At 47.2% G+C, this 12578-nt stretch overlaps 1 protein-coding gene across 1 annotated transcript in view; it reads left to right on the top strand.

Annotated features, from left to right (window-relative positions):
- Nucleotides 1-669: 669 nt before the first annotated feature.
- The window catches only part of PCDH19 (protocadherin 19), a gene marked incomplete at both ends in the record, with an annotated part of 108066 nt that continues 96157 nt past the window's right edge, over nucleotides 670-12578 (top strand). Inside the window, 4 exon segments of the mRNA XM_082864514.1 lie at nucleotides 670-2816; nucleotides 5587-5632; nucleotides 5634-5728; nucleotides 6411-6738. Of these exon segments, the coding sequence (XP_082720640.1) occupies nucleotides 670-2816; nucleotides 5587-5632; nucleotides 5634-5728; nucleotides 6411-6738 (2616 nt within the window).

Raw genomic sequence — 12578 nt, 5'->3', positions numbered from 1 at the left:
CTCTTGACAGCAACTCAGACTCCCTCCTGCGACCCCCCTTTCTCCCCAACAGGCCTCGAAAAGGCCAGCGTGACCCCCCTGGACCCCGGAGGGCGCGTTCCAGGCGGGTCCTGTCTCCGCAGTGATCCAGGAGCACTGGGGGGAGGTCCTTGCGCATGCCAGGTGCACAGACTACGCGATAGCCAGCCCCAGTGCAGGTGCGCCGCGGCGGGCCGGGCACTGCCTGAGAGGCTGTACCCTCACTGCACTCCCCGCCTTCGCCTCAAGCGCGGTCAGGACTCAGCAGCGCGTCGACCCGGCCGCTCAGACGCCGTCCGACCCGCAGCCCTGCGCCGCTGCGGCCAGTCGAGCCCGGCTAACTTTGAAGGGGGAAAACTGAGTAGCCGGGCTGGAGGGAGGGGGCTCGGGGCCGCGCGGCGCTCCCTCGGCCCCCCGGAGCCCCCGGGTCCCCCGCGAGCCCCCGCCCGGTCCGCCGCAACCTCAGCATTGGAGCCGGCGCGGGTGTCCCCCCCGCGCCGCCGGGCCGCCCTGGGCGAGACTCCTCCGGCGGCCTCCGGGGCCCCGGGGCGCGCGCAACAGGCGGCCCGAGTCGGCGGGAAGCTGGAGCGCCGGCGGCGTCGGCCTCGGAGGGGTGTGGAGAGGCGAGGCCAGGCAGAGCCCCGCGCAGCCATGGAGTCGCTCCTGCTGCCGGTGCTGCTGCTGTTGGCTGTACTGTGGACACAGGCGGCCGCCCTCATTAACCTCAAGTACTCGGTAGAAGAGGAGCAGCGCGCCGGGACGGTGATCGCCAACGTGGCCAAGGACGCGCGCGAGGCGGGCTTTGCACTGGACCCACGGCAGGCCTCTGCCTTTCGTGTGGTGTCCAACTCCGCTCCGCACCTGGTGGACATCAACCCCAGCTCGGGCCTGTTGGTCACCAAGCAGAAGATCGACCGTGACCTGTTGTGCCGCCAGAGCCCCAAGTGCATCATCTCGCTTGAGGTCATGTCCAGCTCAATGGAGATCTGCGTGATTAAGGTGGAGATCAAGGACCTGAATGACAACGCACCCAGCTTCCCGGCGGCACAGATTGAGCTGGAGATCTCAGAGGCGGCCAGCCCTGGGACGCGCATCCCACTGGACAGCGCCTATGACCCGGACTCGGGCAGCTTCGGCGTGCAGACGTACGAGCTCACGCCTAACGAGCTATTTGGCCTGGAGATCAAGACGCGCGGCGACGGCTCGCGCTTTGCAGAACTCGTGGTGGAGAAGAGTCTGGACCGGGAGACGCAGTCGCACTACAGCTTTCGCATCACTGCGCTCGACGGCGGCGACCCGCCGCACCTGGGCACTGTTGGCCTCAGCATCAAGGTGACCGACTCCAATGACAACAACCCTGTGTTTGGCGAGTCCACCTATTTAGTGACCGTGCCAGAGAACTCACCTCCCAACACGCCTGTCATCCGTCTCAACGCCAGTGACCCAGACGAAGGCACCAATGGCCAGGTGGTCTACTCCTTCTATGGCTACGTCAACGACCGCACTCGAGAACTCTTCCAGATCGACCCGCACAGTGGCCTGGTCACGGTCACTGGTGCCCTAGACTATGAAGAGGGCCATGTGTACGAACTGGATGTGCAGGCCAAAGACCTGGGGCCCAACTCCATCCCGGCACACTGCAAGGTCACCGTCAGCGTTCTGGACACCAATGACAACCCGCCGGTCATCAACCTGCTGTCGGTCAACAGCGAGCTGGTGGAGGTGAGCGAGAGCGCCCCACCGGGCTACGTGATTGCACTGGTGCGGGTGTCTGATCGAGACTCCGGCCTCAATGGGCGCGTGCAGTGCCGTTTGCTGGGCAACGTGCCCTTTCGGCTGCAGGAGTATGAAAGCTTCTCCACTATCCTGGTGGACGGACGGCTGGACCGCGAGCAGCACGACCAGTACAATCTCACGATCCAGGCGCGCGACGGCGGCGTGCCCATGCTGCAGAGCTCCAAGTCCTTTACCGTGCGCATCACCGACGAGAACGACAACCACCCGCACTTCTCCAAGCCCTACTACCAGGTCATTGTGCAGGAGAACAACACTCCCGGTGCCTATCTGCTCTCTGTGTCGGCCCGAGACCCCGACCTGGGTCTCAATGGCAGTGTTTCCTACCAGATCGTGCCGTCGCAGGTGCGGGACATGCCTGTCTTCACCTATGTCTCCATCAACCCCAACTCGGGTGACATCTATGCGCTGCGATCCTTCAACCACGAGCAGACCAAGGCATTTGAATTCAAGGTGCTGGCCAAGGACGGAGGCCTGCCCTCGCTGCAGAGCAACTCCACCGTTCGGGTCATCATCCTCGACGTCAATGACAATACCCCAGTCATCACCGCCCCACCCCTGATCAACGGCACCGCTGAAGTCTACATACCCCGCAACTCGGGCATAGGCTACCTGGTGACCGTTGTCAAAGCAGACGACTACGATGAGGGCGAGAATGGCCGGGTCACCTATGACATGACAGAGGGCGACCGCGGCTTCTTTGAAATAGACCAGGTCAATGGCGAGGTCAGAACCACTCGCACCTTCAGCGAGAGCTCCAAAGCTTCCTACGAGCTTATTGTGGTGGCCCACGACCATGGCAAGACGTCTCTCTCCGCCTCTGCGCTCGTCCTAATCTACCTATCCCCTGCTCTCGACGCCCAAGAGTCGATGGGTTCGGTGAACTTGTCCTTGATTTTCATTATCGCCCTGGGCTCCATTGCTGGCATCCTCTTTGTCACTATGATCTTTGTGGCGATCAAGTGCAAGAGAGACAACAAAGAAATCCGGACCTACAACTGCAGGTAGAGCCAACTTTTCTTTCTTTCCTTCTTTGTCTTGGGTGAATAATGTGTATCTGTGTCTCTGTGTGAAAACCCCAGTGCTTTTGTTTCCTATTTAAATACATGCACCCTACTTACAGCGCTTCTTTTTGGAGGGAGGGGGGAGTTTATGTCAGCCCAAGTTGATCAATTCTTTTGAACTGACAGTTTTCTGGAAGACAATCATTTACTGTTCGAATGGATTCTGTCACATAATGATGATGAGCAGAATAGCAATTATCATTTTAAAATTTGCACAGCTGTCTCCATGAAGTTATGGCAGAAAAAAATTAATATGAGAGAGAGAGAAAGATTGATTGATTTTTAGCAGAACGTTGAAGTACCACAACTTGATTTGGGGGCTGTAGTGTTTTGGGGACAGGTACTGAAAGGAAAGGGGGTACTGGCAGCTGCCCTGTCCTGTTGTAGAGAGAACCTCTGAAGAAAGCCTGTGAGTGGGAGTCTAAGGTAGGAAACAAAGTTGGGGGAAGAGAGAACAGAAGTGTGTGGGGAAGCAGGCGATTAGAGTTTTTTAGTGTGTTCTTGGCTTATTTTGTATCCAGTCCCCAAACATCTGGCTATGTGAAGTGAAATTCTACTAGTCATCTATATGTTTTCAAATATCTGGTTATTGGGTAGAGACCAAACATCCCAATGAGGAACAGGACTTTTGCATCCAGATGTTTCACTAAAAGTAGCAATCTTCTGGAGTTGATGGTTCTTTCCTCTAATGTGGAACTCTGCTGTGGCCCTAAGAGCTGGTCCTTACCGGTGGATGTCACTATGGGCTGTGGTGTTACAGTTTCCCTTGAAATGTGTGCAGAATATGTGTGTGGTATGCCTGAGAGAGAGGGAGGTGGGGGAAGGAGGGAGGGAGGGAGGGAGATAGAGAGAGCGAGAGAGAGAGAGGGAGGGAGGGGGAATAGAAATGTGGAAACTGGAATGACACGTAGTAATTCTTTTAGAAAAAGATTTCCTGATAAGCACTTTGGAGGGTCTTACTGAAGCCCTTCCTTACAATATCCAATTTAGGATAATACATGTAATTTTTTTTCAGCAGTGTCTCATTGAAACGGTTGAAAAAAAAAGTTGTTTCTTTAGTTTGCTGAAAATGAATGATGCTGCTATTTCCAACCAAGGTGTGTATGTGCTTTCAACACACCTGCACATCCAGTGTGTCTTTTGTGCCATCTGTGCTTGCATGTTAATCAGTCAAAATATGTTCCTGTAGGTCCAATTTGTATTTGACATCAACTGAAATGCACACTTCTGTGAATCAGAGCCCCTTGAATATGTAACAGCCATGCAATTATTGTTTCCCTTTTACTATTCTCTGCGTTACACAAGTTAGTAGACAAATGCTAACCACACATGAATATCAATCAGGTGCCATAAAAGAGCAGCTGCAATGCCTCATAAATGCTTTAATCCTGTTGCTAGTGAAATGGCCATGACTTTTCTTTCCTTCAGCTCCGAGTCATTTCAGATGGGAGAAATGGAAATTAATATTACTCTTACCTTTGAAACCTGTGACTGCCAGTGGCATTTTTTATAGGAGAAAAATGAGGAGTCTATAAAATTTTATTTATATGGAGATAATGATAGAGGGGACTCTTAAGCCATTTCCTCAGCATAAAGTAAATGCATAAGACCCTTTCCTTGATGAAAAGAAATCAGGTTGAAATAAAGATATTGAAGGCTTTGCCACCTCTTGGTGATGTATGACTCAAAGTGAGAGCTCTTTCTGAGAGCTTGCCAGGGAGATCATTAAACAGGGAGGAGAGCATTTGAAATGAAAAGAAAAAAAAACAAAAAAAGTGAATCTCAGTGCTCTCCAACTTCACTCATATGTGTATTTTGTAAAGAGCTCTGTTTCCTGCGCTGGTTTGGGATTAATGAAGTACAGTTTAATTAAATAATTGCTCGATACAGAAAGGGCTGTGCAATGAATGCCTCAGCTGAATAATTGGACAGGGCATTGCCAAACTTACCCATCGTGGGTAAACAAAATGATTAGAACTTCTCATTGATTCTAAACGATTAGAAAAGAAAATCAACCCCAGTCCTGGGGTCTTTGGGATTTTATCTGCTCCCAAGCCCCAATAGCATCAACTTGCCCTCACTGCAAGTCTGCCTGAGCACAGAGAGAAAGGGTGAGGGGAAGGCAACTGCTCAGCTCTAGGAAGATCCCTGGGACATAGCAAGAATGTGCCTCTGGAGATAGGCAATCTCCTGGTCTGATCACTTTTTAGAAACCTAAAGTTTAAGAGCTTGTTTTTCCGTGTATTAAGCAGAGGTTTCTTGTTCTCAGCCTCTGCAGAGCCTCTTCCTGAAATGCATTCATTTATGATACTTGCGAGATGATCTGCACTTGCTGTTTGAATTGGGCTCCCTTTTTGTATTCAGACAATTAGCTTTGTCGAGGGAGAATACAGGCACAGTCTTTCCCTTGTAAAGATCAACCTGTATTATTTATTAACCCTATTGTTTTGCTGATTATTGCTCAGAAATGGAATTTCCAGACAATAAGCTGAATCATTGTGTGCAAAGTAATAAATGACTTTGAGAATCTGGCTACATTTAAATATATTTCTTTTGACAAGTCTCTTAATGCTAGGTGTCTTTGGTGCGCGTTGCTGGGTCTGTGTCAGTGTTAATTAAATTGAGCTCTTTATGTTCCAGCACAGCTGCTTGTAGGTACACCTGAATGGAGAGGGATGCTGAATGCACTAACCTTTAAATTCCTTTGCAGTAATTGTTTAACCATCATTTGTCTCCTCGGCTGTTTTAAAAAAATGACAAAACAGCAAGTGTCTGCATTGCATCTTGGTTTCTCCCATTAGCAAGGAGCAAGACAAAAAGGCTGAGGAGAAAGTGAGCCTAAGGGGAAAGAGGTAAAAAGTCTTTTCCCCTCGTTCAAATGGGTTTGGCTATCAGATATCCTGAGGAGAGGTGGGGGGTGGGGTGGGGAGTAGAAGGGAGCAGGGCTAGGGCAGTGGGAACGAGGGTGTGGAGGAGAGGAGCTGAGAATTTGTCAAAGGACAGGGTCTGATTTGCTCCCGTTCAAAATCGATCAGTTCAATCACCAAGGAACCTGATTGAGGGTGTTCGTCACATGGCAATTGCTTGGAGGAACTGGAAACGGGATTAGTTTTTATTTCTTTCTATCTCCTCTTCTGTTAAATTAGAACTAGCTTCTTATTTCACCCAGGAGTTCCTTTGGCTTCCAGAAAAGCTCCCGATTTGAGCATTTTCATGCTTTCTCTCCCATAGGCTCAACTTTCCCCGTCCCCACACCCTTGTTAAATGGTCACTCACAATGAGGAATTCCAAATCTAAAGTATAGAAATTTTGGGGAGGGGTAGTGGGAGGTTACTATGTTTAATATAAAAACTTTACAGCCCTCAGCTTGGTTTCACACGTAGAAAGCACAGGGAGAAACCTGATGATGTAATGCACCAGAATAAGAAGCTGGAGCGGAGATGGGGTGCAACCCTCTGGGGTGCTTAATGTTTATTAATCGATGCGTGGTTTGGGAGGGCGTTAGCGATACATGCTGCCTTTTCTGTCACATAGAATCGCTGAGTACTCCTATGGGCATCAAAAGAAATCAAGCAAGAAGAAAAAAATCAATAAGAATGACATCCGCCTGGTACCCCGGGATGTGGAGGAGACAGACAAGATGAACGTTGTCAGTTGCTCCTCCCTGACCTCGTCCCTCAACTATTTCGACTACCACCAGCAGACCCTTCCTCTGGGCTGCCGCCGCTCTGAGAGCACTTTCTTGAATGTGGAGAACCAGAATACCCGCAATACCAGCGCCAACCACATCTACCATCACTCTTTCAACAGCCAGGGCCCCCAGCAACCAGACCTGATCATCAACGGTGTGCCTCTGCCCGAGGTGAGTGCAGCTAAGCCGCTCTATGAGGTCCTCCGAGGCCTCTTTCCCATGCTGCTCGCTGGACCCCATCAGCCTCTATGGTGGCACATTCCCTGGCAGGGGTGGGAGAACTTCTCTGCCTAAGCCCATTTCCAAAGTCAGGGTTTGCTACCAGTGCTTCTTGGGGCAGAGGGTAACCCAACATATTGAGCCTTTGTAGGGGTGGATGTTGGGAGTAGGAGCTCAAGGTCTGAGCCTTTGAAATACCTATATGGTATTTTGGCGTAATATGAATTGTACCACCTGTTGCAAATACAGTACGCTTGCCAGCCTGTTGTACCAGTACAACAGTTAAAGTGGCTAAGAATCAACAAGTAGTCTTAAAGATAGATGAGCCCTAGAATGCTCGGGGGCCAGTTTCCTAGTGTGAGAGTGATTCAGCCTTCTGAAGCCCCCTTTTGCTTTTTCTTTGGTCATATACGTGCTTTGCTGAGAATATGGATGGGCCGGTTAAAGGGAGGCAAACAAAAATATAAAAAAGCCACATTGCTGTTTCTTAATAGTTCTTATGGTGACATTTGACAAATGAGGAGGTTGAAATTGTCACTAATAATGAAAATTTCAGGAATTAACTATGTATTTGAGTTAGCTCTGTTTCTCTTTACCAGGAATGAATGTTTTCAAATGGAAGCATTTTTTTTTTTTAGACACTACGTGGTCCGGTGTTTGCTGTCTATTGAAATTTTTCAGGGTAGTAGGGTAGTAACGTGGATGATGGTAGGTTGGTGGCTGGGTGGAAGGCTATAAATAACAGCTCTTAAGTTAATTTCATTTTTCCTTGAATTGCTTAAGTCCCTCTTTGGTTGGAAATTTAATGCACTGGGAGGCATATGCCCTCTTCCAGGCCACTAATGAAAGGAATACTACATACTTGGAGAGCACTTCACAACCTTTGTCTTCTTTGATCCTTACAGTCAGGTATCTTAATAGGTTGCACTTCAGTAGATGATGAAAGGAGGTCCAGAGATGCTAAGGGACTTGTTCAGACTCACTGGGCAGGGATATCAAGAGAGAGAGAGAGAGAGGAAGGACTAGATTGCAGGGCTCTATAACTCTGGCGAGTGCTGTTTCAGTGACACTTCCCTGCCTCAGAAATAATTCAGCCTAACATACCTGGGCTGGGATGCATATAAAATGGCCTGATAGTATTTATATCAATTTCATAGGGCAAAGGGTTTTAGGATCACTTTTATCGACTGCTCCTCCTAGTTCCTGAAAAATATTTCTCATCAGAATTAATGGGGCCAAAAAGCAGTGCTTTTCCTTAGAAACTGATGATTTTCTTCTAGCAACAGAGACACCAATATTGTCAATCTATAAGTAAGGATTTATTGAAAATCCAGTATTATGCTAGGTAGGCTCAGTTATAATTATGAATGTCAGTGGATACTACTAGGGACTAGACCATAGACTTTCTGGAGGACTGCTCATGGACCACCAAGAGTTCAACAACGGAGAGGGAGAGGTAGTGCTATGTAGTGGAATCAGATAGACCATGATTTTGAATCTGGGGGACATGTCTTGCTATGGTATCCCTCTGAATCTCTGTTTCCTCATCTACAAAATGGGTACATCTGTCATGCAAGGTTGGTCCAAGGAATAATATGGCATTATGTAATGTAAGGGGACTGACACATAGGTACCCCCTGAATCGTAGGTCTCTTCACCAGACAATAATTGAAGAGTGACTATTGTAATGGCCTGCATACCTGAGTGTAACTCCCTAGGCACTTATAACCAAAGAGGAATTTAGGCTGGTTCTGTATAGAGAAGATCTACAAAGTGGTGCGGTTACCGTATTCATACTGGACTTTTAAATAATGGAGGTAAAAAATGCCAAGGTTTTGGGTTAGGTGCTGACTGCTGCTGCCAGTGGAGATGGACAAAAGAATTGAATCCTGAGGGCTTGGTGACTATGCAATCAATTCAAAGTAGTAGAGAAACATAAGCCCTGGTGTCTATGGGATGCTTTGAGGGGGCAAGAAATATATGACTATATCTGCATGGTTTACTTGAGATCTTGGTGTTCTTTCTGAGATTCTCCTGTGGACAAAATTAAACAAAGTATTGTTTCAGTTATTTAGAAAAGCCATTGAAAGTCTGAATTCTGATCCTATCTCTGACTCACAAAGCATGCAGACCTAGCATCTAGGGCTAGTCAGGGCCAAGACAGCATATATTAGGCATGGTGAGGTTGTGTATTTCTAATATGCAATCCCGGAGAGTTCAACTGACAAACCCATTCAGAAGGAGAGAGACCCACTCACAGCAGAGCATGAATCAGGCCATTTAAACCTGCATCTGTCACAAAGTCCTGCATGGAGAAAATGATACTTCTTTTCTTCCCATACCAGAGGCCCTTGAACATGGACTAGGTAGAATACTTAGGTACAGTGAAATCTGTAGAGGTGTAGGGATGATTGATTCATACATTCAACTAATATTTGTTGTGTGTCTATTCTTTGTAAGGTTCTGTTGTAGGCTCTGGTGTTAGAGAAATGAAAAAGATGTCCTCTGATCTCAAAGAATGCACATTCTAGTGAGGGAGATAAGCAAATAGGTGATTTGCGGTATGGAGTGATAGATGCTACTATCAGGTACAATGGGATAGTCTCCATTACTAGGATAATAATATCATAATGTATTTCCTACCTTTTCTTTATATTTTTCCTAATTAATTAATTGATCCATCTAAGAAACCAACAATTATTAAGCAATTATAGCACAGAGTGTTAAGTGCTACCATGTGATACATATAAGATTCTGTGGAAATTTCTGTATTAAATCTTATTATGTCATGTACATTTTTCTCTATATTATTTCATTAAACCATTTTTTATTCATTAACTCAACCCAGGAGCATTTATTGCACACTTAGAACATGCCAGACACTGTATAACTTGCCAAGGATACAAAAATAAAACACTTGATCCTTGACCCCAGGGAGCTTACGGGGAGACAGACAAGTAAATAGGTCATTTCAGTTCAGGAGAACATCTCTTTACTGAGCACATATTACATTCTTACTCACCAGACTGGGACCAAAGGTCACTACGCATTAGGTTCCTTTGCTGGGCTACCTTGTGGACAAACTCACTCCCTTCATTAGCTGCAGCGTCGGTTACAGGGCTTACTGGCAATGGCATTACAGAGGAGTGAGAATTGCTTCCCTCACAGCGCTGCATCACACTTTAAAGTTTATCACCATGGCATTAAATCAAATCACTAAACATTGTTTGAGTGTCCACTGTGTGCTCAGCTGTGTGGCAGGTACCATGGGGATCCCAAATAAATATAAGATGTAGCATCTGCCTTCAGAGTTCATAGTTTGGTTGGGGAGCTAAGATCACCCACATGATTTCCCTGTAAGCAACACAAAAGGGTTTCTAACCTCCAGTCACTTTGCAGCCTGCTTAGTACTCTCCTGCTACTCCTTCCCTGGCAGTGCAGCCATCATTTATATGTAGATTTACTGTTGAGCTCTCAAGTTTGGTGCTGATGTGAGGGTAACTTTTGCATCAGTGTGCAGACCTAGCCACATTTGAATATTGTTGGCTCTAGAAACTGAAGGGAACGTGACTTTAAAGGCAGTTAGGTAGGAAAAGGCAAAGGGAATGGAGCACTGAAACATTCAATATTAAAATACTCAAATTAAAAAATGCCTCACCAAAGAGACTGGATGTTTGGCCACTTCACCCCTCCTGAAGGCAGGAAGAGGTCCCACCCAAGTCTCTATTAATTACCAGCAGAAGAAATGAGTTGCATTGGAACTCAGCCTTTAGAATTATGGAGACCATCTTGCCTGGAATTCTTTTTTTGTTCGTTTTTTTTTGCGGTACGCGGGCCTCTCACTGTTGTGGCCTCTCCCGTTGTGGAGCACAGGCTCCGGACGCGCAGGCTCAGCGGCCATGGCTCACGGGCCCAGCCGTTCCGCGGCATGTGGGATCTTCCCGGATCGGGGCACGAACCCGTGTCCCCTGCATCGGCAGGTGGACTCTCAACCACTGCGCCACCAGGGAAGCCCTTGCCTGGAATTCTTTGTCTTCATTTACCTGTCCTCTGATGTTGGTCAGGAGGTCAGCTGTGTGGATTTTGTGGTTTTGTACACAAATTTGATGAGGGAACGTGGAGGATGCTTTTGCTGTTTACAGAAGACTTTTGTAGGATTAGTGATGTCAAGTATCTCTTAAATATTTTAAATTGAAGGTGAGATTTGCATTCTTTGGCATCCTGGTTTATTTAGTCCATAGATTTAGTGTATATGTAAGTGAATGTGTGTGTGTGTGTGCACATGCATATGGGTGTATGGGGTGGGGGGATAGTGAAGAGAGGGGAAAGGAGGTTGAAAAAATAGATAATGGAGAAGAAAGTAAGTAGTTTTGCCAGTTTGCTAAGATTTTTCTAAACTTAGTCCAGTTTTTTTTATTATTATTATTTTTTCGATACACGGGCCTCTCGCTGTTGTGGCCTCTCCCATTGTGGAGCACAGGCTCCGGATGCACAGGCTCAGCGGCCATGGCTCACGGGCCCAGCCGCTCCGCGGCATGTGGGATCTTCCCGGACTGGGGCACGAACCCGTGTCCCCTGCATCGGCAGGCGGACTCCCAACCACTGCGCCACCAGGGAAGCCCTAGTCCAGTTTTTTTAGAGCCTCCTCAGTATGGCAAATAATTTTTCTTCCAATCTTATGGAATGGTGGCATGCCTTCTGGGTGTCTCTGTATGCTACAAAGTATTACTCCTTTGTACATCAGCATTCCTGCATTACCCTTTTTGTCACCCAGGCCATGGTCATTGTTGAAGGAAGAAAATGAAACTCATTTCTTCTGCTGGTAATGGAGACTTGGGTGGGACCTCTTCCTGCCTTCAGGAGGGGTGAAGTGGCCAAACATCCAGTCTCTTTGGTGAGATATTTTTAATTTGAGTTTTTAAATATTGAATGTTTCAGAGCTGACAATTCTAAGAGAGTGATAGTGGGCAAGAGCTTCCAGAATTCTAGTCATAGGGTACATAGGGATTTAATTTTGGTTTCAGACTCCATCTTGAGGTCTCTCTTTTTATTTTTCCTTCTTTCACTAGCAAACTGTAACATCTTTGATATAAGACATCCTCAGGGTGTGTGCGTGGTCTGCTATGGTCACTCACGGAGCAGTTTCGTAAGTAGCAGCGCGGTAGCAGTGGATGAGTTTGCAGGACAAGGATGTATGTGGCTGACCAAATTGAATGCTTCCAATTATCCTACCGAAAGTCTCAGTGCGTGTTATCTTAGTGCAAATAATGAAACTAAAACATCAGTTAGGCTTTGAAGAAAAATAAGAAAGAAATAGCATGCTTTGGTCCCTAAAAAGTGTTTTAAAAGTTAGGGATTTGCAGTGATCTGAATGAAACTCTGAGCTAAGGAGCTAGAAAAGCAGCCACAAACCTATCAGGTGTCAGGTTCAGAAGTCACTAGAAAATTAATAGGTACAATGAGGCTGGTTAGGATAGCAAGGTAATGACACAAATCACCCCCTCCAATTAAAACAAACCAACAAACGCTTCAGGAAGCAATTTTATTGTAATTTCCTTGTTTTGACAGGGTCTTGGAACCATCTGAGTCTTATCCCTAAGGGTCAAAAGTACCCCTCAGGCTTCAGAAGGAAGCAATGCAAAACAGTGCAGCCCACATATTTTCAAGGCTCACTCCAGTTTTCTTAAAAATCAAAGGCTCCACTTTTACTGAGAGACAGTCTAGGGCCACCCATTGCCTACATTGCATCTTATTGGCCCGTTTCACATCTAGTCTAAGCAGTACGTTTCCCA

Source organism: Leucopleurus acutus (assembly GCF_964270905.1).
Source record: "Leucopleurus acutus genome assembly, chromosome: X".
Taxonomy (NCBI): Eukaryota; Metazoa; Chordata; class Mammalia; order Artiodactyla; family Delphinidae; genus Leucopleurus; species Leucopleurus acutus.
Note: the sequence above shows the minus strand (reverse complement) of the source record. Positions and strands in the feature narration are given on the sequence as shown.